The sequence below is a fragment of the Parus major genome, chromosome 15, assembly GCF_001522545.3.
Source record: "Parus major isolate Abel chromosome 15, Parus_major1.1, whole genome shotgun sequence".
Lineage (NCBI taxonomy): Eukaryota > Metazoa > Chordata > Aves > Passeriformes > Paridae > Parus > Parus major.
In genome coordinates, this window is record NC_031784.1 from 12,398,389 (window position 1) to 12,426,357 (window position 27,969).

Here is a 27,969-nt window from a genome sequence, read left to right on the forward strand (position 1 = left end):
TTTACCAAACCTCAATAAAAACAACCAAACCCCTGGTTTAATGCTCTCTTCACATAGGGCAAAGATGTTTTCCTGTGCCATTTTTGACACAGCAACATAGGATGCTCCCTTGGTTCTCTCTAGGTGCAGCTCTGTGAGCTCAAACCCATCAGGGTCACACCATCCCTTTCAGGTGCTCCAGGCTCAATGACTGGAATTAATTTCTAGAATTCTAAATCAACCAGAATAAATTACCTAAGCTTTTGTGGCAGCTGTATTTCAACAAGGGTTTTTCTGTCAACAAATTAAGAATTTTAAGGAAGCTTTTAAAACATTTGTGCTTTTATTTGGAAGGGTTTAAAGTTGTAAAAGTAGAGACTTCTGTGGAGAATTGTGCTTTCCTGTGGGTTTGAGCACTTGCCTGTAGTTCATGAGAATGTTGCAACACCCATCAGAAATTTCCTTTTCCTACATGGTTTATATGCCTGCAAAATTGAAAAAGAAAAATATTTATAGGAGGTTCCCAGCTTCTGTTTATTGAATTCACTGTTTAGAAGTGGCAGAGGTGCTGGATAGTCCCAGGTACGTTTGTTATGAAAAATCCTTGGAGCCTTCTTGGCTCTTCCCATTGGAGATGCAGCATAAGGTGCTCATTTGGCTCAGTGTCACTGCTAAAAGCTTGAATTCCTTGGAGAAATTGGGTGCTTTGGCTTAATGGATTCTGCTCCCGTTTTTTAGGGGCCTTGAGGAGCTGCAGTGTAGGGCTGGCAGTGCCTCCAGAAAATTCCCCATTTTTAAGGATCTGATCTCTACCTTCTGTTTGTGCCTCAGCTTGGGAGTTGCAGGTTTTCCTCTGGAACTCCAGGATTATCCATTCCTCAGGCATAAAAATGCATTAACTCAAGATTTCTTGCTATTTTGATATATTTTAAGGGCTGGCTGAGTTTTAAGTGAGTTAAAATCCACCTCTACCTGGATAGACTGTATTAAGGAAACATTATTCCCAAAACATGTACATAGAATATACATGGCTCAAATTCTGAGTTTCCATATGCAATTTGGCTTGTATTTTCCAGAATCTGTGCCAACAAAAGGATATCTGTATTACTAATTATAGTTTTGAAAGTGAAACAGCCTTGGAAAGGAATCAGGACCCTGCAGTTGGACCCACAGGGAGCAGGTTTTGGTTAATCGCCCAATGCCTTTCCAGAACCTGGCAGCAGGAACTGGATTCTGAGTCCACTCTGCCTCGCATCATCCCATCACCAGAGGGTGCAGAGCTGCCCTGTTGGGGTTTCTGGGTGTTATTTGTGTGGAACAGGGATCTGGGGGGTTCCGTTCAGCTGTGTTTGTTTGCCAACAGACGTCTATTCCCGACTCGGAAAGCAATCTGGATCAGAACTGCTTGTCTCGCTGCAGCACAGAGATTTTCTCTGAAGCCAGCTGGGAACAGGTGGATAAACAGGATACAGAGGTACAGACTAAATCCCTGTAAATTGCTCACTCTGGGATAATCCTAATTCAAATTATCCTCCAGCCTTTGGTCATGTGCCACTTCTTGGGAACTCTTTCCCTTGTGTTCCGCTGGTCTCGCACCTGACATACCAGTACCTGTGCCTATGAGCCCTCTGCTGCACAACCTCTGGGAGCTGGGGAGGGGGCTCAGCTCAGGAGTGTTGCTCTGCCCTGTCCCTGATGCCGGTGGCCGTCCCCACAGGTGACGCGGTGGCTCCCGGATCACCTGGCCGCGCACTGCTACGGCTGCGACAGCGCCTTCTGGCTCGCCAGTCGGAAACACCACTGCAGGTAACGGAGAGAGACCCGGCCACTGCTGCTGCTCCTGCCCAGCACAGCCTCTGCTCTGCCCCAGGGGTGCCTGCTGGAGCAGGGATGTGCTGCCCAGGGAACAGAACAGCTCCTGCTGCTCGGTTCACTCCGTGCACAGGGTAATGAAAAGCACATTTGGTGTCTGCTCCACTCCAGCCAAAACAGATCCCACCTTTCTTTCCTCAAATTGGATTTGGAGGCAGTTTAGATTTGTACAGAATAGAGCTTTGTCCTCTCAGCATTCAGAAATTCAATATATGAGTTACGTGAAATACAGGAATAGCATCTTCTTCCCATTGCTGGTTGGAAATCTGCTCCTTTCCTTCTCTAACCTTTCTCCCCTTTTCATTAACTTGCTCCTACAGAATCTGAACACAACACCTGTGTGAGATCAAAGTTTTCTGGATTATTCTTTGCCAGACCTTTTGCCACAGAGGCTACAGCAGCTCAGGCAGCAGCAGGGGTTTGATGAAGAGCAGGAGGCAGAGACCACATGACTCACTATGCTGGAGCTAAAGCCAGAGAATCTCCAGTTTCCAGTTCTGTTTCAAATAAATTCCTACTCCTGGTTTCCAAACATGCAAAAACTATTACAGGCAACATCATTTAAATAAATCTTAGTTACCACATTTTGATGCTCTGCTGCTTTTTGAAGTTGCAGAGAGTTAGGAACATCATTTTGGGTTTGTGTCTGGTTTCTATTTCACTCCATTTGGTCTTGTAAAGTTAACCAAACCCAGGGAAGAAGGAGAAGAATCTGAATTTCTATTTTTTTTACCATGCCCACTGTGTTTGTGCAATTTTGTACCTCCAGGGCTCAGTTCCCTAAAGCTGAGCTTGGGACACAGCTCCCAGAGCCTGGATGCACACAGGTCACTTGCAGCCCAGCCAGGAGTTAAAATGGACTCAGGGTTTCAAATCTCCCTGGAGGGTCTTTGCTCCTTCAGCTTCCACATGTGCAGTGCCCCAGCTGTTGGTGAGTCCAGCACCACGAGTATCTCTGTAGTAAACATCTACAGCCCTCCTCAGGAGTGGAAATAAGCTGAACCCCACAGTGTAAGGCCTTGAGCAGGGAGGGTAAAAAACCTCCCAGCTTCCTTGGTTGCCAGTGTTTGCTCCCTCTGCCTGTTGCCCTGAGCTCTCTCTCCTCCCTGCAGGGACACTGACCGAGTTGATCAGCTCTGGTGAGCATTTCCAGCAGCCTCTGTCCGTTGTCCGTCTGCCTTTCCTGGGTGACTTCTCCCAACTAACTCAGCTCTTCTCCCTCTTTGTTTCTCACTTGCCTGGAAATCACCAGAACTAAGCTGGGGGTGGCCAGCACGAGCTGGAGTTGGATCTGTGTGAACAGCCCTCTGTCCTCACAGAAAGGCTTTTAGGACTTGGCTTTGGGGAGCTTAACTGGGATGTGGTTCAGACTAACACTCACTGTCAGTCCATGTGTGTACTGCTCACTGACAGGAGACTGCCCTGCAAGATTTATGCATTTATTTTTGATCATCTCCCTTTTTCCCCCATATTTTTGGGAAAGGACCATATGTTACCAAACAATGCCAGTATTGCTGTGCAGCGTGTTGGCAAAAACCTGCCACTTGTTTTAGAAGGAGTGAAAATCCCATGGCTGGAACAGGTGCCACAGAGCTGGTGGAAGGTCAGAATAACCAAAACTAGATGGATATCTGAGATTTGGGATGAGGAGGAGGTGTGGGGAGGTGACTTTCAGCCCCCTTTCCTCAAACAAGCAACATCCCTTTTCCAGCCTGTTTTTTAATGTCTGTCTTTAATCTCTGAAGCAAATTAGGGACCACCAGGATAGAAGGATGAGCTGGCCAGAGCTTTCCAAAGCAGTATCAGAGCACCATTGTCTAGGATAAAACAACAAAAACCCAGCATATGTTAGGAATGGTGAGCTCCAACAAAGAGATCCTTGTTTTAATCCCTCTGGTTGGTTTTCCTCTCATCCATCAGCGAGCTGCTCTGGGATAATCATTCCTCCAGCAGTGAGATGGGGCTGTGGGAGTTGTGTGGCACCTCCCAGGGCTGTTCCCACTTTTGCAGGTGCTTCTGACAGGGATTTCCAGCCCTCCAGTCCAGAACCTCTGCAGAGGCTGGTCCCTGTCAGCCTGCCCAGAGCTGCTGTGTGGAACTGAGGAAATGGGCCCACTGAAGTGGGAAATGGGATTTCTCTGCTGCCTCTCTCCCCATCAGTGACCAGCAGCTGGAAATCTCCTTTCTTGGCAAGGAAGGATTAATCAGAGCTGCTGGGTGTCAGCAGAATTCCCCAGCAGTCTCTTGGCAGCAGCAAATCTCCAGTGCAGAACAAGGACGGCACCAAATCCTGATGCCAAAGAGTTACTGGAAAGGGCAAAACCCAGGTCCCTGGAGTGCTGCTCCCAGCTCCCTGTAGGAACTGAGGAGGACAGGGCACACAGGGCTCCCAGGTTTTGAGGGGGGCTGCAGAAGGTAATTAATGACTCTGTAACGAGGTGCATGCGCCGGTGCGGCTCCGCCAGTGCTGGGAATGCTGCGTGTGCCCACCTGTGCATGGAACACCTGCCTGCCCACCCCGGGCTTTGCATGTTCCTCCTTGGCTCAGTTTCCTGGATGCAGGAGTGTGGGACTGCTGGAGTGGCTGTGGGGGGCAGTGGGGGGATGGCAGCGACCGAGGGCTTTGATATTTCCATGTTTAAACCCTTCCAGCTCTGAGCTCCGGCCTGCTCCCAGCACTGCCACATCCCTCCTGTGACCTAGGGCTGGATCAGCTGCGTGAGCAGGGCCAGAGCCCCCCATTCCCAGTGTTCCCCACATTCCCCACAGCCTGGCTCAGAAGGTGCCCCAGTGTGGCATTAGCACCGTGCTGGAGCTCCTCTGCCCCACATGCAGCCTGGAATGTCCAAGGCCAGGTTGGACATGGGGGCTTGGAGCAGCCTGGGACAGTGGGAGGTGTCCTTGCTCAAGGCAGGGGTGGCACTGGGTGCTTTAAGGTCCCTTCCCACCTCAACCATTCCATGGTGAATGGCAGAGAGTGACATTCTGTGTGACAAGAGCCTGTCCAGCCTGGCTCAGAGCAGTGCTGAACAGAGCCATTGAATGACCTGCAGTTCCACACTGGCCCTGGCTCCGTGCTCCTTCCTGTGCCCATTCCCTGGATCTGCTCCCTCTGTAGGAGGGAGGAGCACAGATGTTGGAGCTGTCCCTGCCCACGGCCTGGCCTGTAGGGAGGTATCTCCCCCATCCCAGCCCTGGCAATATCTCATTTTACAGCTCAGGTAACTTTATCAAACTCCTTCTGATCTTTTTTTTCCCGTTTCTCCTCTGTTCCTGGTACAAGGAATTGTGGCAACGTGTTCTGCTCCAGTTGCTGTAACCAGAAGGTGCCCGTTCCCAGCCAGCAGCTCTTCGAGCCCAGCAGAGTCTGCAAATCCTGCTACAGCAGCCTCCACCCCGGCAGCTCCAGCCTGGACCTCGAACTGGACAAGCCCATCACTGCCACGTCCAACTGAATTCCTGGCCTGGGAGCGGCGGGGGAGCAGCCGAGCCGACCCTTCCCCACGGCCACGCGGATCCCGGGGGGCCGAGGCTGGGAGGCCACGCCTGGAGCTCGGGGCGTGGGGCGCTGCTCGGCGGGACAGACCTCGAGGATGTGCCGCTGGATCGTGGGGTTCTCCTTGTCCAGCTCTTCCCCCTTTCCTGCCTGTCCTGTCTGTGTGTCCGTGTCCCCGCGCGTGCGTGTGTGTATATATAATAATATATCTGTTTGTTTGCGGGAGGGTCCTGGAGGTGGGGAGGGAGCTGGTGCAGAGCCAGGGTCCCTGTGGGTATTTATCTGTCCCGCTGCAGAACTGCTGCAGGCCGAGGATTTTGGGGAGCAGAGGGAGCCGGGCTGGCCAGAGTGGAGAGCCTGAATAGCTGCAGCCTCCAGTGCTTTCAATCACTCCTGTTATTCCAAACCCGAAACTGCTGTTTGGGAACCTGTTGCTGCTAGAAGAGGTGGGAATCTCCTTCCCGAGACCTTTTCCCTCTCTGTTCTCACGGTGGGCTTGGCTGCCCGAGGGGGTCTCGGTCAGGTTCCTGCGCTGGCGGCTCTGTACCTGCACACAATCCGTGAGCTCCGAGCCCTCGGAGCGGGAACACCTGGAACGCTGAGCCAGGCATCACACCGGGCCTCGCCAGGGCTCTGACCATGCAATTCCTGACTGAATCCACGAGGACAGGAGCAGACCTCTGCCTTGTCCTTGCCACATCCGGGTGAGATTCCCTGTGGGAGCAGAGCATTGCCATGGTCAGGTCCTGGCTGGTCACTCGCACTTTACTGGACGATCCAAACCGACGGAAGGCGGCCGGGGCGCGCCGGGCTCGGCCTGTGCGGATTGCGCTGGTGCTGGGCACCCTCTTGGGATGCTCCTCCTTTCCCAGGCTGTCTTCAGTGTACTCCAGATAGGAAAAAGCTGCCTGAGGAGCTTAAAACAATCCAAAATACATTATGGATTTCCCTTCCTCCTTCTGTCCCAATCACTCACCTCACTGAAGGGTGAAACTCCCAAATACCCATTTGTAACAGACTGGTAGGTGCTCATCCCATTCCCTTCCCATAGATCCTGCTTAGTGCAATCAGGCAAGGAGGAAGAGTAGATCCTGCTCACAGTGCATTCCCTAGGGAAAATCCCAAATTCTCTGGTATTCCCAAGAATCCTGCTGGAGTATTTGAGAGGCTGAATACAACAGTTCAAAATCCAAGAACCTTGGGAAAGGATCATTTTGCATTTCCCTTCCCTGGAATGTCACAATCACATCATCCAAAGGGAGGGTCACGTGGAGAAAGCATCTGGCAGAGCTGAGTGGGTCTGAGGTGGTTGGACTGTGCCCTTCCCGCCCTGCCGGATCCACGCGCTGGTGTCCGTGTCCAGGAAGGAGGAGGCTGCGTCCTTGTGGGAAAGGGGTCTGGGAACGGACGGAGCATCTGGGGATCTCCCTGGCACAGGTGTAGAGAAAGAGACACTGAGGGAAAAGCAAAGTGAAGGATGGCGTTTCCAGCCAAGGAATGTTTGGGATGGGGGGCTGGAAGAGAGGCACAGGCGTCGCTGTTCCGAGCGGGGCGAGGGAACGTGCGGCTCCTCCCGGGGGGGCAAGGGGGAGGTGGCAGCGCTTGGCTGGGGGGGACACCCCAACCTTGTGTGGCTTTGTGGTGCAGAATCAGCCGGAGCCTCTGCACGTGCCAAGAGGGTCCGGGCCGGGGCTGGGATGTACAGTGTGAATAAAAGCTTGCAGCTCTTTAGGCTTTTTTGGATCGATGAAGCACTTTTTTTATTAATATTATTTTTCTTTGTATGTAAAGGAGGAAGCCGTCTCTCCGTAGCTGTGTACAGAAATAACCCTTCTCTCCACAAGAGAGTAAAGTGCTCCTATATTTTTCATTTTTGTCAAAAGCGAGAAGTAAATACTTTAGAATTGTTAAATATATAAATAAAAGTGAATAAAGTTTAGACTTTTGCATGGGAGCATTTGCTAACACAATTTCTTAGTTTTCTTCCCTGTCCCTCGGAGGGGACATATTGGAGGCTCAGCAGAAACACCAAGGCTTTGGGAAAGGAGGCTGCAGCTGCTGCCTTTGGCTTCCTGTTCCACACCATGTCTTTCCAGGGAATAACAAACTGTCACTCCTAAACTTAAGAGAAAAAATTAAATCTTGGTTTTCCTGGTGCAGGAGTCCCAGGAAGGGGGAGGCCCACAATGCACACACCCTGCTGTTGGCACAATCAGCACAGTTTTCCCAGGATGGAGAAAGGTGCCAGTCTCAGCTCCCTCCACACCCTGTTTTTCCCCTTGACCAACCATCCTGTTTCAGTCTGTGATGTTACCCAGATGTAGGAGCAGCCTGGATTTCCAGGGAGTTCCCCCTGCTTTCAGTGGGGTTTGGCAGTGGAAGCTCCATTCCCACTTGCACCTGCCTTACCCCGATGCTGGGCGGTGGAGCTGTGGCTCTTTGGGATCAAACCAGACTCAGGTTTAAGATCTTTGTTTTCCAGAAGGTGGAAAACTCAACTGATGTTTGTCCTGCACAAGGATTATTCCCATTTTCCAATGGCTCAAATTTCCTGGCTCATTCCAGCTGGGCACTGTCCTGTCCCCTCAAGCCCCTCACCATCATTTATTTGTTCTCTTACATATTTGAGGATTTGCCCTGAATTCTCAGGGGTCTGAGCAGCTGTGAGGGATTTGGGGCCAGACCTGTGTTATCACAAGACCTTGAACACAAGCCCTCTGTGATTTCTTAAATGTGTTTCTTAAATCAGACCAGGCTGGGGTATAGCTGCTGGTGTAATCTGGAGTGGAGAAGAAGCAGGAGTCACAGTTTGGTGGTGTAAGGAACACGCCAAGCATTTCACACCTCACAATGGGATTTCCTGGAGCTCCTCTCCTACTTGAGTTTCTCCTGAGTGCTTTCAGGAGCTCATTGTCCTGCAGATGTTACAGACCCCGAGCCCCAGAGGGATCAGAGAAGTTCTGAGCTTCCCCAGAGTGCAGAAAGGCTCCTGCCAGGGGCAGCAACTGTGCCAGAGGAGGACACGGCTGAAGGTGTCAAAGCTCATTTTCCTGAGATTATTTCTTCCTAAGGAGCCTCCTTCCCTGTTTCCTTTGTCCCAGCTCTCAGACAGCCCATGAGCTGTCAGGACACCGGCGCTGGTGTCACCATCGGCAGCCTCAGAGCTGCCCCTGGGCTGTGGAACAACCTGAGTTGGGATCTCAAAGAGCGCCAGGAACCGCTGGGAACGGAGGGGAGCTGGCACCGGATCTCACCCTGGGAGGGCTCAGTTCTCAGAGCTGGGCACACGTCAGGGTGGTGGTGGCAGGTGCAGGGTGGGAACCAAAGGCTCTGCTGGGGAAGGAAGGGGAAGGAGGTGTTCGGGAACTGCTCCACTCCCCAGGAAAGGCTGCAGGGGTGGGATGGAGCCTGCCCTGGGAGAGGTTTCGAGGTGTTGGGAGGCTGCAAAGGGCAGTAACCATGTGCAGGAAGCTGAGCAGGCTCAGGGGGTTCTGGAACTGTCCAGACGAGGTTTGGAGTCAGCACTGAGCAAACAGCAGCTCTGCAGGAGCAGGACTGGCCTGAGCACTCCCCAGTCCTTGGAGCTGCCCTTCTCCTCCCACAGCGCAGCTGCCAGAGCTCCCATTGTTGCATTTTGGGATTTCAGCTCTTCAGTTCTTTGGATTTTGACATTTTATAAATGCTGCTGAAGTTTGACTTTATTATTTAACAAATCTGGGTTTTAAAGGGATTTCCCTCAGCTCTGTCACAAAATGATTTTTAGACCTTGCAGTGGCAGCAGGTGATTGATTTGATTGTCCTCTTTTTGGGTGGGATTTATATTAAAAATTACATCTGAAGTCTCAATGACTTACTTGAACCACATGAAATATTTGAAATCATGCCAAGCTCTGAGGGCAGAGCTCTTCAGCAGCACTGGAAGTGTCAGACCCTTGTGTGTAACAGCCTTTATTCCACTGTAGCCTCAGAGTGAATATTTAGATCTTAATAAATTTGTCATTTTCCTACACTGCGATGAATTCATAGTCCCTTGTTCTCTGTGGTGGTGCATCTGCAGAGCTCCCAGTTTGAAGGGCTTATTTTTAGGCAAATTATAGCTCATATATGAGAAAAAATTGAATCCTGGTGTTCAGAAATGTAAAATGGGCTGGGAAGAGGGAAAGCCTGGATTGGCAGCACTTGGATTTGAGCCCTTAGGGAGAGCAGGGGATCCCAGGTGTTGATCAGCTCTGCAAACACTTCCAGCAGCTGGACCTTCCCTCCTGGGTCACATCCATCTCCTGCTGCTGGACCCACGGGCACAGCTGGGGGTGGATGTTCTGCCATCATCACTCAGAGCTCGGCGTTGTTTCCTCACCTCCCCATTCTCCTGAGCCTTACAGGGCACAGCAGCTCCAGCACTGACCCCTGACATCTCTGACACCAAACTGCAGGGACAGAGTCCTGCTGCCAGGACACAGGGAATGGCTCCCACTGCCAGAGGGCAGGGCTGGATGGGATATTGGGCAGGGATTGTTCCCTGGCAGGGTGGGCAGGCCCTGGCACAGGGTGCCCAGAGCAGCTGGGGCTGCCCCTGGATCCCTGGCAGTGCCCAAGGCCAGGCTGGACACTGGGGCTTGGAGCAGCCTGGGACAGTGGGAGGTGTCCCTGCCATGGCTGGGGTGGCACTGGATGGGCTTTAAGGTCCCTTCCATCCCAAGCCATTCCATGATCCCATGATTCTGTGATGTAGGAGATTTTCCAAACCCAAGCACTCTTTATTCCCTGCAATGCACAGACAACAGAAGCCCTTTGCTGCTGGGGTTGCTTCATGGCATTTTGGTGATTTCAGGGAAGCTCTGCTTGGCCCAGCCTGTGATCCCTGTGCCAGGACACAGGGGGCCCGTGGAGCCTCCCTTGCTGTGTCCTGCTGGGACTGCTCTACTCTGCTCCTCCCCAGAGCCACCCTTTGTGTCCTGGCTCTGCCATCTTTGAAGCTCCAGACAACTCTCATCTCAGCAAACAGCTCCTTCCCTCTCTTCCCACTCAGTGTCTGGCTGCTGTACCACTTCCCAGCTATAAATTCCAGCTGTCTTCGATCTATTAGTGCTTTTCTTCTTCTATTAGCAATTTCTTAATTAAAAACTTGTAGCCAGCAGGGCAATACCAAGCAGGTTGACTGATGGGCTGAGGGGAAGGAGAAGCCCACAGCCAGTGCTTAGGTGTAGAATTACTGGGTTCCAGTCCAAAACTTCTGCAGAATTTATGTCAGGATGGATTGCAGCAGCATTAGGACATGTGCATAGGGAATTCATCAACTTTCTGGAGGCCAGAGAGGATAAAAATCCCTTTTTTCTTCAGAAAGCAGCAGTTCCTGACGAGGTCAATGTTCACAGTGGGTGGAAAGGGCTGCCCCTGGAGCAAACCCCATCCAGGGGTGGAAGTTTGTGGTCAGCACGGGAAAGCAGGACGGTGAACAGGGAAAAATGATGGATTTCTGTATTTAATCAGCTCCAGAAAACTTTCAGATTGATTTTGGTTGGTTTTCTTCAAAAAGAAGACATTGGCATTTAAGAGCTGCTGCTTCTAGCTCTTGTCTGGATTTTATCACTGGGGCTTTTCCTAAAGCACCGTGAGAACATTCCAGCACCTTGGAGCGACTCTCAGGGCTGTGTCTGCATTAGGAAACCTCAAAGCCATGGATTTCAGCACGGGGCAGGTGGGGGTCACTCCTAAAGGATTTGGTCTGGCTCCTCGTGAAACGGGACATTCCACCACACCTGGAATCTGCAGGAGTCTGAGGATTTGGGGGATTTTTTGGATTGCAACCCACCTGGTGTCCGTGCCGGGGCTGCGGGCGCTCAGAGCCGGCTGTTCCCGAACACCAGGGCGCTGTCCTGGAGCGCTGCCCCGCCCCCGTAGCTGCCCCTGCCTGACTCCACGGCCACCGGACACAGCTCCTGGCTGCACCACCTGGATGGAGAGAGGGATGGGCTGTGCCAGTCCTGCCTCACGCACGGGGCTGGTGCCAACCCGAGCCGTGCCCAGGTGGGATCCCCCATCAATGCGGGAATCTCCAGAGCAGGGAGAAGCCCCGGGGCTGAGAGCAGCCGCTGCTTGTTCCCAGCTGTGCTCGTGGGTCCGGCCATGGCCAGGGGCTGCATCATTCCGGAGGCAGAGCAAAGCCTCTGGCACTGCCCATGGAATCATCCAGAACACTCAGGGTGGACAGGGCTGTGCCTACCTCAGGGCAGCGCAGGCGTCTGCGGAGGAAGCATCGGCCCGAGCCGCGTGTTCCAGCAAAAGAGCTCCTGTAGGGGAGTAGGAGGTGTCAGCATTCCCAGGCTCAGGAAAAAAGGACGGTGGTTACTTTTCAGCAGTGCTTGAGGCTCATCTGCTTCAGCATCAAAGGTGGGGACTGAGCTTTAGAGCTGCACCCTTGACCCAGGTGTGAATCACATGTCTATGGATGATTCCCAACCCTTCCCTGGTCTGAAATCCATCAGCACAGGAAGGACCTGGAGCTGCTGGAGGGAGCCCCTCTGGAGCCAGGATGGGAGAGCTGGGGGTGCTCACCTGGAGAGGAGAAGGCTCCAGGGACACCTCAGAGCCCCTTCCAGGGCCTAAAGGGGCTCCAGGAGAGCTGGAGAGGGACTGGGGACAAGGGATGGAGGGACAGGACACAGGGAATAGCTCCCAGTGCCAGAGGGCAGGGATGGATGGGATATTGGGAAGAAATTGTTCCCTGGCAGGGTAGGGAGGGGCTGGGATGGAATTCCCAGAGCAGCTGGGGCTGCCCCTGGATCCCTGGCAGTATCCAAGGCCAGGCTGGAAGAGGTTTAGAGCAGCCTGGGACAGTGGCAGGTGTCCCTGACTGTGGCAGGGGGTGGGACTGGATGAGCTTTGAGGTCCCTTCCCACCCAAACCATTCCATGTTTCTGGCATTCCTGTCATTGCCCTGCCTGTGTAGATCCGTGCCAGGCTGTAGGAGAAGTCTCTGGCTGCCAGCTCCATGGTCAGTGTCTGCTCTGAGCCTGCAGCTGCCATGAACTGTCGGAGGCTCCCGATAGCTTCCCTTGTCCTCTGCACGGCCGGGGCCAGATCCTTGGTGCTTGAAACCAGCTCCAGCTTCTCCTGCAGAGAGAACAAGCACAGGAAAAGTTCCAGTGTATTTGCCTTGTGCCAAGGAAGGGGCTGCTGGGACCCTGGGCACACCCAGCTGCTGACAACAAGCTCAGATCCAGGTGGCTGCCACTGGCACAGGTGGAACAGCCAGGGAAGGGGATGTGCTGAAAAGGAAGCTCCCAGCCTTGCCTTGGGGATGGAGAATTCCCTGTGACCAGAGCCAGCATGTTGCTGTTTCCATTCTGGCTTCCCAGCTGCTCTCATCCCCAGTTCTCTCTATACCTGTATCAGGGTCTAATTCTCACAGGGTTATATTATTACTTGCACAAATATGCTCAAGCTGTGTCCAAGCAGGAAAATTCACATTTAAATGAGCTTTCCTCTGCAAATTGTGTCAGAGGAAAAGGCCCCAAGACAAGAGGAAATGGCTTCAAGCTCCACTGGGAGAGGTTCAAGTTGGTTATTACAGAAAATTCCTTCACCAAAAGGGTGGCCAGGCCCTCGCAGAGCTGCCCAGGGCAGGGGTGGATCCCCATCCCTGGAGGGATTGAACAGCCCTGTGGATGTGGCACTGGGGACATGGGGCAGTGGTGGCCTTGGCAGTGCTGGGCAATGGCTGGACTTGATCCCAGAGGGCTTTTCCAACCTAAAGCATTCCATGATTCTGATGAAGACTGGGAATTTAACTGTGCCAGTGGCACTGCCTGAAAGCTCCCCTAGTTGAGCCAAGCTTCTGTTCTGCCACATCCCAAATCCCCTGTGAAAGCAGCAGTGATACTCTGCTGAGAGAATCTGTAATTGTTCTCTGGGCATGGCATTCCCACACTGTTCATCAGTGCCTCCTCTGTTATTCCCAGGAGGGATGGGACACTGCCTGTGTTTGGGGCTGGCCCTGCCTCGTGAGCTGTGATCCCATCTTTCCTCACTCAAACCCCTTTCTCTGCAGCAGGACTGAGGGATCAGCTTGGAGAGCATCCCCAAAGGCTGGATGTGAGCAGCACAGTGTGGTGGGAGGTGCTGTTCATTAATTAGCTCCATCAATAACCTGCAGACAAGACTGAAGCCTGTGAGCAGCAGCTACACAGAAGGAATTTTTTATGTTTCTGAGGCTTTCAGTGCTGAGGTGATCCCGCAGCTCCTCTTGCTGGACCAGAAAATCCATCTGGGCTGGGCTGAGCCCAGGTTTGCTCTGTGTTCTCTGACTGCTCAGACCCCACACTTCCACACTTGCCAGTGCTGCTGTTCCAGGCTCCAGGGGCAGAAACAGCCCCAGCACGTGCTGGTCATATACAAGAACAATTCTAGTGCCAGCATAAAGCCCATAAACCTCCAAGCCCATGGAATACTAATGAGGTGTTCTAAAGCAGCTCAGAGGTTGTTGCTAATGAGGATCACAGATCCCAAAGGCATCAATTCCCTCAGTTTGGGTGGGAGCCAGCACAGCACTGGCCGAGCACGGAGACAACACAGGCTGCTTGTGGCTGGGACACAGACACACTGCCACAGCTGGAAGGTTTGAACACCTGGAAATATGGATCAGGAATGTTAAAGTATCATTTATCCTTAAGGGGTAAAAAAGACCTTGTATTTTCTTTGCTCACCAATAATTTACCTTCTTTGTTGTTCCAACTGCACTTGTTCCTTTCCTAACCAAAAGTCCTGGATCTTCTGGAAGGTTTTTCCATGCTCTCTCTGCACTTGGGATGGAGAGGCTGGGAGCTGCTCCAGAGCAATGCTTGAGGCAGGAGCAGCTCCTGTCCTCTCCTGGTTGCTCTGCTCCAGCTCTGGGAGGAGGCACACACAGCATCACTGCCCCACCACCCCTTACAGCCTGAAATGATCAGCAAAGGAGCTTCACAGCTCCAATAGTTCTGATTCCCTCTGTTTTCACAGGAGAATTTTAAGATTCTGCTTGTTTGTTTGCTTGCACTGGCTCCCAAGCAATGTGGTCAGAGTGGTTTTTACTTACAAGATTAATCATGAGTATCTAAAAATACAGTGACAGGAGGAACATCCCAAACAGGGCTAAAAGCACAATTTTGTGTCAATGCTTGGAGCGAACACACGGCCCCACATCAATAACCTCGATTTGTTTCCTGCTGCCAGAAAATTGGGGTTGTGGTTTGAAAAGGACCTGAAAACACTTCATGTGTCTGAGATTGCAGGGCTGATTTACAGCCCGAGTTACAGCCTGAATTACAGCCCTACATAGAAATTCTTGAGGCAAGAGTTGATTCTGAGCCTTGCACGACACGTGCGGGGCTGGTGCTGAGACCCTGTCCTGGGATGCGCCCAAATTTCACCTGAAGTGACTCAAATGCAATAATCAACGAACTGCCCAAGGCTATTTTAGAGGCACTTTTCAGATTGTAATTGAATTTGAAAGTACACCCAGGGCTCTGGCTCGAAATTCCAGCTAATAAAATTTTAGTACAACATGAACTGACTGGCCCTGTGCAGTATCCACCTGAAATCTCACCACAGCAGAGCTGGAAGTCAGGATGTGTCCTGGACTGATCCCAAACCGTGGGCAGCAGGGGAGGGGGGATTCTGCTCCTCTGCCCCACTCAGGTGAGACCCCACCTGCAGAGCTGCCCCAGCCCTGGGGCCCTGCACAGGAGGGACCTGGAGCTGCTGGAGCCAGTTCAGAGGAGACCATGGAGCTGCTCCAAGGGCTGGAGCCAGGCTGGGAGAGCTGGGGGTGCTCACCTGGAGAGGAGAAGGCTCCAGGGACACCTCAGAGCCCCTTCCAGGGCCTAAAGGGGCTCCAGGAGAGCTGGAGAGGGACTGGGGACAAGGGATGGAGGGACAGGACACAGGGAATGGCTCCCAGTGCCAGAGGGCAGGGCTGGATGGGATATTGGGCAGGGATTGTTCCCTGGCAGGGTGGGCAGGCCCTGGCACAGGGTGCCCAGAGCAGCTGGGGCTGCCCCTGGATCCCTGGAAGTGCCCAAGGCCAGGCTGGACAGGGCTTGGAGCAGCCTGGGACAGTGGAAGGTAGCAGGGGGTGGGATGAGAGGTGTTTTTAGGTCCCTTCCAACCCAAACCACTCCATGATTCCATCCCTGTCTCTCAAACTTACTCTTCTCCCCAGGATTTCCATACTTATATCCTCTAGACAAGGTGGTTTGTCACAAACTCAGCTGTGTATTAAAACCCCTAAAAATTCAGCTTCTCATAGTCACATTGTGCAAGGATGGCTAAGTTCTCTATATTTCCCTTTTCCTGAGGATAATTACAACCCTTGGTTCCTGCTCCTGATCAGAACTGGGCATCTCATCATCAATAGACACAACTGATAAAGGATAAAGGCAAAACCTGGAGCTACCCTTGAAATGACCTTCAGAAAAGCAAGTGCTCTACAGGCACTAATGCTGCTTTCTGCAAAGCCTCTGACAATGGGCACAAGTCTTGCACACTGAGAACCTTGATGGACAAACATAAAATAAACTGTACTCGGTTTGTGTGCCTCAATAAAAAGGAAATGGATTGGAACAGTAAAAACCCCTTTATGGTGGGTTAAATTATTTCCTCACTAGACAGGATTGGGAGGGATGTTTCCAAATGAGCCAGACTCACAGACTGAAAGAATTTGGACACCTGGAGCTCAGAAAGATGTTGTTTATCACCTGTGAGTGAAAACCTGATTCTGGTATAAAAACTCAAGCACGTTCTTGCAGAACTCTGCAGACAGAAATCCCTCCCAGGTTGCCTTTCCAGCACCTGGCTGCCTGAGGCATAAAGGAAAAGCTTAAACTGGCCAGGTCTGATGTGTTCTACCCAGAACTGGAGCATCCACACTGCTGAGCCCAACCCAGTCCCTCTCCCTGGACACGCAGCAGCCTCAGTGTGACATGGACAGTAAAGGCAGTGGCATTACTGGAATTTGGAGACCTTGAAGCCGGCATTCACCCCCCTCCAGCCTCACCCACAGCGTGATTGATGGGAGCACTGAGGAGCTCGTTAATTAATGAATCTCAGGACTCGTGTTGCTGCTCTGCAGGTCCCTGCTCTGCACCACAGTGCTGTGCTCCCTAATGCTTCCCTGATTATCCAGCTGTTGAGCAGCTGGAGGGGCCCTCCCAGCTGCACCAGGGAGGTGCTCCAGGGTGCAGCACAGCACCTTTGTGGGGTGTTTGTTTAACTCAGTGCTCAGCATAAGACTGTGGAAACTGCTTCTTTCCAAATTATTTTAGAGCCTGCCCACAGCTCCTCTACTTCCCCATCCATTACCTGCAGTGTCAGCCTAAGCATCTGTTTGCCAGCAGCTGGATTTGCCCCCAGCTGATGTGCTCAGTCCTGCTCCTGAGCAGATCTGGCTTCTTCTTCGGTGGCCAAATCGTTTGAGGTATTTCTTCCTTCTCAAAAGTTGGCAAGGGGACCCTCCCTGCTGGAGGTCAGAGAGCTGCTGTGTACAGAGCAGAGCTGGGGGGGTGAGATGGGACACAAGGTGCCAACTGCAGCCACTGTGAGAACTACTCAGGCTCTGGAAAGCTCTGTCCAGTCCCCAGTGCTGCAGGAGAACAGTGTCCCAGACCCTTCCCTTCTCACGGGGTCTGGGTGGGAAGGTGAAGGCTGCACACAACTAAATCCAGCACTCCAGATGCCCACAATTCCAGCAGTGTCTGGGCTAATGAGATCTGGATTGCTGTGTCTGGATTAATCATGTCACCTCTGAGACAACACCCTCTGATCCTGCCTCCTGTCTCCCTTTTTGGGATGCACCAAGCCAGGTGATGCTCCTTCACCTTCATGAAACTCTGAGCTACTTTGAACTCCTGTCACCTGAGCAGCTTTAAAAGTAGAGCCAAAGAACAGCAAATCCAAAGAGACAGAAATGGAATTCCTTTGGCTCTTTCCATCTTTTCAGGGAATAAAAATAGAAAGTCATAATGCAGTAGATAGCCCTAGTGAGGTTCAATAGTCAGCAGTCCTGTGGTGATTTTCCAGTTAAGAAACAAAACCACAAAATTATTTTGGATTCAGGAAGGTGAGTCACGTTAAAAATACACTTATTTTGGTACCTGTCTTGAGGAACTCTGACAGTGCCAAGCTCCCCACTGCTGAGCTGAAAGTGTCTGCACACAAGGATCCCAGGATGAGCACTGCCTGCATCCTGCTTTTGGAAGAGCTATTTAAGGAGCAGAATTGTAAGACACAATTCCAATTGTTGGAGTACTTGTCTAAAGCTTTCAGTTTGGGCCTATTCCCTGCCAGTCTCAGGCAGGAGCACAAACCCCAAAGAAGGCTCTGCCAAGGTGGGTGGATCAGGCTGAGCAGGGCTGCAGCTGTGGGCTCACCTGCACTGTGGACAGGAACACAGCCATCACCTGCCCTTGGCTCTTGGCGAGGGATCGCAGCACATCCAGGGACAGGATATTTGTTGTTCCCTCCCATATGGACAGCACCTGTGGGGAAGAGGAGACTGTGGAAGAGCCTGAGGGAGGCCTTGCAGTGACTGCAGCAAAGAAGGGGAGTGTGAGGGAGCAAAGACACAGGGCAGAAGTAAGGGATACCAAGGATATCTCCAGAGATGCCTTGTCTCACAGTAAGTGGAAGGGAGCAGTAGAGCCCAGCTCCACTTCCCTGGGCCTGGCTGGGCCCAGCAGGAAGGCAGTGAGGGAAGAGCTGCCACACCTGAAGTGAGCCCAGGAGAGCTGTGTTCTCTCTGGTGTGTGTCTTTAGCAGGGAGCCAGAGTGCTGTGCAGGAGATGTGGTGACACACAGGACCTTCTCCTGCCACCCTCTTACCAGAGTATCCCGGAGTATGACTGGCAAGCCTGTGTCCTCCATGTAACCTTGGCCCCCAAAACTCTCCATTGCCTCAACAGCCACAGCAGAAGCCTGCAAAATGCAGAGAGCTGCCATGACCCACAGTGCCTGAGGGGGAAATCCAACCTCCCACACCACACAGCAGCTCCTGCTGGAGTGGGCTGACTGGATCCTGTTCATCTCCTGAGACAGGCTGGTCATTACCTGCAGGAGGAGCAGATGGGAACGAAGCCTGAGTGACACAGAGAGGACCTGCAGGAGCAGCAGCCTCCAGAGCAGGAACTGCTGCATGTCCTGCAGGTATCCCCTGCTCTCACTGCTGTGTCACTCACTCCTCTTCCCAGCTCTGTGGTCACCAATGTTCCACACTCTGGGCTAATCAATCTGTTCCATACCTGCTTCCCTGTGTAGAGTTTGGCCACTGGGATGAGCAGCCTCAGCAGCAGCTGCTCCTGCTCACTCGCCAGGTTGGTTTCAGCCAGGCCCAGCAGGCGAACGATCTCCATAAGCAGCAGGAATGCCCCTCTGACCTGCACCTGTGAGCAGAGGACAGGGGGACTCACTGGCAGGGATCTGGGACTCTGCTGACTCCAGACTCCATGCATGAGATTCCTCCAGAGTAAAATGTCTCCCCTGCCTGCTCAGACCCACAGCTTCAGAGACCTCTGAGCAGCCAAGGCACAAAGTATGGAGTATTAAAGGTTCTCTGCCACTCTTGGACACTGTGAGGCAGTAAAGGGGCAGTGCTTTTCATCAGGCCTCCTTGGGCCTTAACAAAGCTCCTAAAAAGCATCCAGGCCCCAAACCCACATCCTTTCCAAAGATAAGGGATGTGAGATGACGGCCAACCTCTAAGCACCAGGAGCTGCAAGGTCTGTGACAGATTTCTTCCTGAGCAGCTTACTTCCCTGGCAAGTTTGGATTTGGGAAGCATCAGCGTAAGGAGCTCTGTATTGCAGAACTATGTAGGATCTGCCCTTCCTTTCAAAGGGGGAATTCTGGTCACAGGCAGTGAGATGCTGGAGTCTGAAGTCATGTTTGACAGATCTTGGCCACCTTTTCCCATCTTGAAAGGTAGGGAATACTGTTAAATACTGTTTACAGCCCATCTCCTGATGCAGGAGCTCCCAGGAATTCGGATGAGTTCATACAAGTCTTGGACAAGAGTCAAGTGACTGTGGTGTCAGGCCTGGATTCTGATGCAAACACCCAACTTCAGAGGTCATGGCTTATCATAGTAAGGGCATTCCTTTCTCTCAGTGAAACTCCCAGGTAATTGTTTAGGATAACATGAAGTCCAGCAGAGGAGCTAGGTCTGTAATCAGATCAAATCCCACTAGAGTACGACAGTTCCCTTGCTGCATCCACCTTGCTGTAGCAGGAATAAATCAGCCTCCTAAATCTGAGTGCAAATTCTAAATCTAAATCTGGCTGTGCTCACTAACAGCACAGGGTCTCTGCCCTCTTTCCTTCCCAGCAGGTACAGCTTGGCTCCCAAAAGCCTCACCTCCATCCGGGCTATCGTCTGCACGTGCAGGGGATGGTCCTTGAGGAGCTTCCCGAAGGCCACACGCTTGCGGGCGTAGTCCCTGCTCAGACTGATCATCCTGGAGGGAACACACACAGGGAACAGTTACACCAGCAACTTTCCACTTCTGAGCATTCCCTTCCAGTCCCCTGCACCGTAAGAACCCCGTTCAGCTGTACCACACCTGTACAGGTCACCCACTCACAGGCCACCCTCCTCCAGCACTGCTGGCTCCAGGCCTGTCCCACAAAGGGGACACTTGCCTGCAATGCCGAGCACTGCAAAGTCCCCTCGTCCTGAGCAGCTACTCCTTCAGCCCTGGAGGGATCCATGCTGCCCTCACCTTCTCATGGAAGCCACGGCACCAATGACATTGTGGATCCGAGTGATGTTCAGCATGTTGGAGATGGTGGCCACTCCATGACCCTCTGCAGAGATCTGCAAGAACAAGGGCTGACGTGAGCCCTGCACTCACCTTGCATAGGGATGGACATGAATATGTGTGAACAGACACATGGACACGGGCTGTCCACTCTGTCCCTGTCTGCCCTCAGGCACTCAGAGACCTGCTTGCTTTAAAATACATTTGTCTCATTTTAGCCAAGTCCGTGCTGTGATGTGGCTGCCCCATCCCTGGAAGTGTCCCAGGCCAGGTTGGATGGGACTTGGAGCAACCTGGTCTGGTGGAAGGTGTCCCTGCCCATGGCAAGGGGTGGAATGAGATGAGCTTTAAGGTCCCTTCCAACCCAACCTATCCTGGGATTGTGTTTCTATGATCACAGAAGTTGCTTTTGGAGACTGTGTCATGATCAGTTCTGGTCCCTGCTGCTTGTTCCTACTGCACACTACACAGACTGTCCCTCAGCTGGCTTAGGAGCCAGGATTAGAGAAATGACCAGCCTAAAACAACTTTGTTGTTGTTGTTGTTGTCTTCTCTCACATCTTTTCCTGAGCTCTTCTCAGCTCTGCCCCACACAGAGCCCCACCAGTGAATTGTTCTGTGATGTGGACAGCCAAGCTACAGAGGTGGAAGAGAGGAACTTTTTCAGTTGGGATCTCTGCTGAAAGCCTCAGGAGTGAGTACCATGCTAGAGAAGCCCAGTCCCCAGGGCAGGGGAACTCTTACACACCAGCTCTGCTCTGGCTCCTTGCAGCCACAGCTCTGCTGTTGCCATCTGCCTTGTGCCCAGCTTGTCCTTCAGCCTTTGCACCTGGATGCTGTTCAGCTTCCCCTCCTCATCCCGAACCCTCAGGAAGAACAGGGACAGGCCTCTGGAGCCCTGGACACACTGCAAGGCACGCAGAGGATTTCATTACAATGCAACAAGGAAGAAAAAGAATGCCCCTGCTCCTTCCCCTTGTTCCCCAACCCAACAGAAATGGTTTACCTGTCCTTCAGCATCTGCTATCCTGGCCAGGGTTAATGCCATATCAGAATCAGCTGCTGATGTGAACCATTTAAATCCATACAGACGATAGGTGCCATCCGGCTGCTTCCTGGCCACGGTCTCAGTGCCATTTGCTGAAAAAGAGGAAAAAATTTCCTGGTTTTATGGCAACTTCCGTGTCAATCAATGCTGATTTTACAGCATAAGCAGCAGCTCCTCTAAGGCACTTCTTGCTGTGAAGATGTAGCATGGGTTAGCTGTTAATCTCTTTGATTGACCCTTGATAAGAAATGCAGTGTGTATAATCCAGTGCCTCCAGTTCTTTAGGGGTTACCACAGCCAAGAACACAAAGGGCTCTGTGTGCACAAGAACACAGAGATTGGGTCTTTTGTTGGTTAAAAAGCAGAGCTGTGCAGAGGATTTGGATGATTTCTGCTCAAGTCCTAACCCAGCTCCCTGGCTTTTTAGGTTCCCCACATCCTTTGTGTTCAGTTCTCACTGCCATATCTGTTCCCTCCCCAGAGCACTTACCAACATCTGAGCCACCCCTTCGCTCCGTCATCCACTGGCCAGAGGTCCAGAACTTCTCAGGGTCACGGGATGTCAGACGGTCAAAAGCGTTTTTCAGAGACCCAGGAATACCCAGTGACTGTTTGAGGGGAGGGAAAATAAACTGAGATGATCAAAACCCAATAGTTGACATTAGACAGTTGCCTTAACTGGTGTGTTCAGGGCTCAGACAGGCCAGTCTGGAAGCCAGGTGGGTGTCCTGTACCACAGAGCATCTGCAGGTGCTGCTGAGAGCCTGTGAGCCAGCCCAGCTCCCACTAGCTGCTGCAGCACTGTGCAGACACAAGGTGCAGACCTGTACTACAACACGGAGTGCTGAGCATCCCTATCCCCTTGGATTTCTGGAGAGAGAGGTCTCAAACAGCTCATGTGCCAGGTTCATGTACACTGGATATCACCAGCACCCAGAGAGCTGAGAGGGAAGAACAAACTACCTTGTGCTGCTTTAAGTTTTGGTAAATTAAAATGCCCAGGGTTGGCTACCTAAGGAATATTTTCCTCTGAATCCTATGTAGGCACGGAGGCAATACAGAGGGGGTCACTAAGATGCAGAACCAAATGTTCTAATTGCTAAGTCGTGGTGGTTTGGTGAATTTACATCAGGTATGGATCTGCCCTATAACATCTAAGTGCCACTCCACACAAAAATGGAAAAACAAATTACCTTGTAGCAAAAACATAACATAGGAATACAGAAATACAGAACTGTTTGGGTTGCAAGAGGTCTTAAAGCTCATCCAGCCCTGCCCCTGCCATGGGCAGACACCTACTATACCAGGTTGCTCCAAGCCTTGGACATTTCCACTTGGGACACCTTTCCAGCTACCTGCAGTGCCACAGGTGCCATGTGCAGCAAAGGCCTTATTGAACACGGTGGTGTCAGTGAATATAAAAGCTGGCATGGGCACAAAGGCTTTGTCCCTAACAGAGAGAGGCAGTGGGAGACAAAGCTGAGTCACAGAGCGAGGAAGGGCCGTGCCCAGAACCAGATGGATCAGTGCTCCTCCATCCTTGGCCGGTGCTCCTGCCTCTAACCCACAGTGCCAGGACTTGGGCTGCTCCCTCAGGGACCAGCCAAGCTCATACCTCAATGACTTTGGCTGCCCCATCAGTCATGGCCAGTGGACAGCTGAAACCTCCAGAGGAGCTTGAGAACAAGTACAGTTTGACAGCCTGGTACAGGCGGCTGGGAGAGAGAGAGACAGAGGGAAAACAGGCGGGTTACACAGCAGTGCAACAGCAGGAGGATGAAATATCTTGACTGGGAAGAGAGGAAAAATTACACCCAAAATGGGTGAGGATCAGACCACTCATTTCTGAGACCACTCATTCTCTGAGAGGAGAAAAACTCTTCCAGCCAGGGAGAGGAAAGACAAGCAGCAGAGTTTCTCAGTCCCAGTGGGACAGCCAGCACTAGGCCAGCCTGTGCAGTTTTTAATACGAAATGTGGGTCTGTCTCCATGGTGTGGAATACAAAAAACCTGCAAGTGAAATTCCACATCTTTAGCTGCATTACAACTAACACATACAAAGCTGGAATGGTGCAGGGAACTGCCAGGCCCCACAATCTGGAAGGTGACATCAAAGAATATTATGATCAAGTGTGGGCCATTAGTTATGGCTTATCATTGGTGAGGTGGAACATTGCAGTGGACAGACAGAGCTGCTGGGGACAGTGGGAGGTGTGCTGGTGTCCATGCAGCATCTGCTACCAGTTACACAACCAGCTCAGTCCTGCAAAATGCTGAATAAACCTTGCTAAGAATAATAAGGCACTGAGTCATTCCCAATTTCTCCCAGTTACCTCCAGTTGGAATATCTTTTCTCATAGGCCTCAGCAATCAGCCCTTCTTCTGCTGAAATCTCCTTCATCCTCCTCCACGCTGAGCAGGTGTGGATGTGATCCACACGCCGCCCCCAGGCATCGTACTGCCGGAACACAGGGGGATTCAGCTCACATTCCCAGCTCAGAGGTTGGATCTTGGTCAGCAGGCGGTTTCCAAACCTCTCCAGATCCTGATGCACCTCCTCTAGGACCTGTGGAGCAACAAGGAGAGCCCTTCAGCACATCCCAGCCTCATTCCCAGCTAGAAGGGCAGAAGAATGACCATGTCATCCTGCAGTGCCAGTGGTCTCTTGCCACTTGGCCCTTCCATGCATTCCATAACACAGCACGACAGCTCCCTCAGCCTCTGCTGGCACAGCTGTGCTCTGCTGTCACTTTTTCTCTTTTTTCTCTCAAAATCATTTTTTCAAGTTACTTCTGGCAGCGTGTCTGGATTTCACAAAAGACAGAAGCACTTTAGTGTCAAGGCTGAGAATGACACAGATGCACGAGAGCAGGGGGGTTGGACGAGACAGTCTCCAGAGGTCCCTCAGCCGCTCTGTGATTTACTGCTGGAGAAGAATGCCAGGGGAAGGGCTGCCAAAAGCTGAATGCCTTCATCTGTACAGGAAAACTTCCACTGGGATCAGCAGCTACCTGCCTGTCAGATTAGAAAAGGAGGGATGGAGCAGTCTTTTCAGCTTCAGCCTGGCACACAACATGTCCAGCTTCAAATTCCCACCCTGCACCCAGTTTCCTGAAGGATACATATGCCCTTGCTGACCTGGATGGAGTAACATGTCCATAGTTAATGGAGGGAAACCAGCACTCAGAGGAGTGATACATTCCAGCCCCCTTAGATCCCTATTTTAAGGTGACAGGAATTGCCTTTTTGCAAGTTCTCTTCCATGTCTATGAGCAAAGCCAAGTGAAGTTACCTAGGTTTAAATAACCTGAATATTAGATGAGAAAAATCAGGCAAGGAAGACCCAACCTCCTGCCCTGTTTAACTTCATTGGCCTAAACACATCCATGACTTTGTTGGGGTCAAAGAAGCACCCGATTTGTTTTCATGAGAGGAATATTTTTTGCTGTTCTCTGCCTCTCACAAGATGCTCATTCCCTCCTCAATAAAATAATGAAGGAGGTGAACGACATAATTGCTGCACCCATAATTGTGCAGTTATAAACCCCATTAATTTCCTGCTGATGAAATACAAAGATGCCATTTTCCTTTCCCTGCCTGTCCCTGTATTGACCTTCCATTAATCTACATCCTGTGTGATTGATTCCTTCCTCCCTCTGCCACTCCATGTGTGTGATGAGGATCAAACACTCCAAGTGCCACTCTGAAAGTCTCCATCCTCACACCAGCCAGTTTTCCTTCAGCTGAACAGTGAAAGAGTGTTAAAAATCACAAAACAAGCCAAAACCATGCACGAGAGCCTGTCAGCTGCTCCAGCTCGTGCCACACCCATATTTGCCATGGGTGTGCACCTCCAATCTTTATCACAACAGTTTGAAAGCTGTTTTCAAGGCATAACCCAGGAATTCTAAGTTCATGGACTTTGCTGAAGCAAAAGAATCTTTGAACTGTTGACCTAGTGGGTTTTTGTGGGCAGCACATGAGTCTACCATGATCTCTTGGTCTGAGTTCATACAAGGAACTCATTCAACAATCCTTTCACCATCATCCATTTTTCCTAAAATCCCCCAACAGCCTCACTGGGAGCTCATGCCCTGACCACACACAGCTTGACAAACCACTGAATTACCCAAAAAAATGTGTTTATTTCCTGGGTGAAAGAATAAAATCAAAACTCCTGCACTTGTGACTGCTGAATGTCACACCTAGCAGCCTCAGTGTTCCAAAGAATGGATGCTGGGATGTGGAGAAGACAAAATTATTTGGGTCAGGGCTGAGGCTGCTGGGTGGTTCCATTCACCCTAATCTGTCCTTTGATGTCCCAAGCATTAAGATATGGGAAATGTGCAAATTAATGCACATTAGGAGTTCAAATAGATATCCTTTATATTAAAGGATGTATTTTCAGGGCAGCAAATCCTGAGAGATTCCTCTTCACAACACCCAGAAAAAGCAGGTGCTTAATTCTGTCTTCTCCTTAAATCACCTTCAAACAGAGAAAGAAAATATTTGTGCCATTTCAAGAAAATTTCTGTGTTTGACATGGAAGAGCACAACAGCTTCGGTGGAACACACAAAGCTTCAGGGGTTGCTGCTGCCCTGGAGAGGAAGGGTTCTCCCATGGAGAGCAGGTTCTCAGCGCTGCAGGCAGAGCCTGGACTCTCCTTTTCAGCAGTGAGGCAACACTGCCCCACTGGGACTGAGTGCAGAAATGAAAGGGAGGGAGATGCTGCTCCCGGTTCTCTGGGGGATTTTGGAGCCACTCTTCTCAGTTTGGGGAAGGAATGGGAACAGCCTTGTACCAATCCTTTTATTCTCTGGGAGACCTGAATCATGCTTCTTCCAAAAGTGCAGATTAGGAGCAGGATCTTAACAGTTACCCAAAGGCATCCTCCTTTCCTGCCTTCTCTTCTGGCAAGAAGGCCACGGTGGTGCTTAGGGAGGCCTCGTTCCTCTCTTTAGGGATGGCTGTGACAAGCTCCCAGCACTGCCACCACACTCTTCCCACCCTGTGTCTGCCAGGCCTCACAGACCTGGAGAGCAAACAGGGGAAGGGGACCTCACTGAAAGCCAGGTCCCCTTCCCTCTGCTCACCTGGTGGCTTTAGAGGTCATGGCATTGCTTCTGCTGGACTAATACATGGAAAGAGGTCACACTGTGCTCCACGAAAACTGCTCCCTGAAAAGTGGGAAGCCCTTGTGGCTCTTGGGGTGATGGCAGAGGCCAGCCAGAGGTGAGCCACCTCCTCCCAGGGCTTCCTGTAGAACTGGAGCTCACAGCACAGACATCAAGAACTTGGGGCCTCACCCCACATCCCCATATGCACCCCTGAAATCCATACAGAATCTTTCCTGGCTGAAAAATGAACCCAGAAGTGCCACTGACCTGTGCAGAGAACAAGCAAGCCCCAAGGGGCTTTTCCACCCTCTTGAATACTCAGCTGAGAGCAGCCCCAGTCCTCAGGAATTTTCATTAAAACACCTCTTTCCCTAGGAAGAGAGGTGGAAGAACAAAGCAAAGTTTGGAAGCATCTTAGTTTGATTCCTCTCTCAGAAATTCCTTTCTCTACATGACCAGACAACAAATGCCCACACTGACAATCTCCAAACAGCATTACAACACCCAGCCCAGTCCCAGGAGCCCACTGAGCCAGTTGCTGTGTGTGTCCTGGAAGTGTTTGTCACCCCTACCCTCAAACACAACAAATTTTAAGGAATGCTGATAAATTCCCTCCAGTTAAACACTCAAAGGCACAAAAAGACTCAGACAAACATTCAATTCAGAGTCTGAAACAGCGACTCGGCAGAGCCATGGTGGGTACACACAAAAACACAAACAAACCTTGGGAGGAAGGTGTGTTTTCAAGTAACTCTGAAGCAAAGTGTCTTCCAAGTACGGGTTCCCAGTCCCAGGCTGCTCTTGGAAGAGGGCCTCTGTGTCTCTCCTTGCAAGGTGTATTCCCAGATCTTCTAACACTTCTCTTTCCTTCATGCTGGCCTGTTGCTCCTGCCCCACAGTCGTGTTGATTCCTTTAATGCTCAGCATTTGGCACCTGTCCCAAGGCAAAAAGTGACCTGATTTCCATGACTTGCAGGTGGCACTGGATCTCCACCAGGGCTACAGGCAAACATGATCCAGCAATGCCCTGGGGGGTCACACCTACAGCTCCCACCTGCAGACCCTTCCTCACACAACAGCAGCACCAGCCCTGCTTTCAGTGCTGTGAAGTTATTCCTGAAAAACCAATGAGATCTTCTCTCCTCCCTCAGGGAGGAGCTTTCCAGCAGCTGTTGTTAAGTGAACTAGGGAAAAGGTCTTTGGAAAGAGATCAGAAAACGGCCCGGAAAAACACAAGTAATCAAGAAACACTGTGTTCTCCCCTATCAGCTGGGCAAATCATCATAACTGGACAGACTGGCATTTCCAGAGCTGGGGGAACTGGGAAACAGAGAGGTGTGCTCTCACCAGCACCCCCTGAATTGCTTGGAGTAGAGATGAAAAGGAAAAAATATGTTTCCGTATCTGAAGGGTAACAAACTGCCTGGAGATGGGGAGAATTGGTTTAGGCAGATTATTCTGTAAATAAGATACTAGTGAAATAGCAAAGCCATCCTCCTTGCCTAGGTTATGGCACTGGCTCCAAAAATTCTCTGCTCCTTGTGAGGTTCCTGATGCCTTTGAGTTGGGACCATAGTAAGTCTCCCTTTCCCTAGAAAAGTACCAAAGTATTCTAAAAACGTGGATTTAAGTATCTTAAAACTGCACTCCCTTTGGGGTTATATGCTGCT

General features: G+C 51.3%; 2 protein-coding genes across 15 annotated transcripts in view; one reads left to right on the top strand and one right to left on the bottom strand.

Moving 5' to 3' along the window:
* MTMR3 (myotubularin related protein 3) overlaps positions 1-7,286 on the top strand; it is a 74,238-nt gene extending 66,952 nt beyond the window's left edge. For 6 of the 11 annotated variants that reach the window (XM_033518157.1, XM_015643930.3, XM_015643929.3 and 3 more), the window contains 4 exons: positions 1,343-1,453; positions 1,697-1,785; positions 2,964-2,990; positions 5,135-7,286. In XM_033518157.1, the coding sequence (XP_033374048.1) occupies positions 1,343-1,453; positions 1,697-1,785; positions 2,964-2,990; positions 5,135-5,306 (399 nt within the window). In that variant the 3' untranslated portion in view covers positions 5,307-7,286. Of the gene's footprint in view, positions 1-1,342; positions 1,454-1,696; positions 1,786-2,171; positions 2,436-2,963; positions 2,991-5,134 lie in introns of those variants that run through there. The other 5 variants (XM_015643935.3, XM_015643937.3, XM_015643933.3 and 2 more) reach the window with 5 other exon arrangements.
* LOC107211659 (acyl-CoA dehydrogenase family member 11-like) lies at positions 304-27,443 on the bottom strand. 4 transcript variants are annotated; one of them, XM_015643940.3, is made up of 15 exons: positions 27,023-27,409; positions 23,515-23,747; positions 22,797-22,896; positions 21,672-21,789; positions 21,140-21,273; positions 20,882-21,040; positions 20,095-20,189; positions 19,731-19,830; positions 18,619-18,759; positions 18,203-18,295; positions 17,752-17,859; positions 12,289-12,460; positions 11,571-11,637; positions 11,160-11,299; positions 304-464 (listed from the first exon to the last, which is right to left on the bottom strand). In XM_015643940.3, the coding sequence occupies exons 1-14, from the start codon at positions 27,224-27,226 to the stop codon at positions 11,188-11,190; spliced, it is 1,836 nt and encodes a 611-aa protein (XP_015499426.1). In that variant the 5' UTR covers positions 27,227-27,409; the 3' UTR covers positions 304-464; positions 11,160-11,187. The 4 variants fall into 4 exon arrangements, with proteins under 4 accessions (XP_015499426.1, XP_015499424.1, XP_015499425.1 ...); XM_015643938.3 differs by lacking the exon at positions 304-464 and adding an exon at positions 7,075-7,463; XM_015643939.2 differs by lacking the exon at positions 304-464 and having other exon boundaries at positions 10,084-11,299; positions 27,023-27,233; positions 27,354-27,443.
* Between the last annotated feature and the right edge of the window lie 526 nt (positions 27,444-27,969).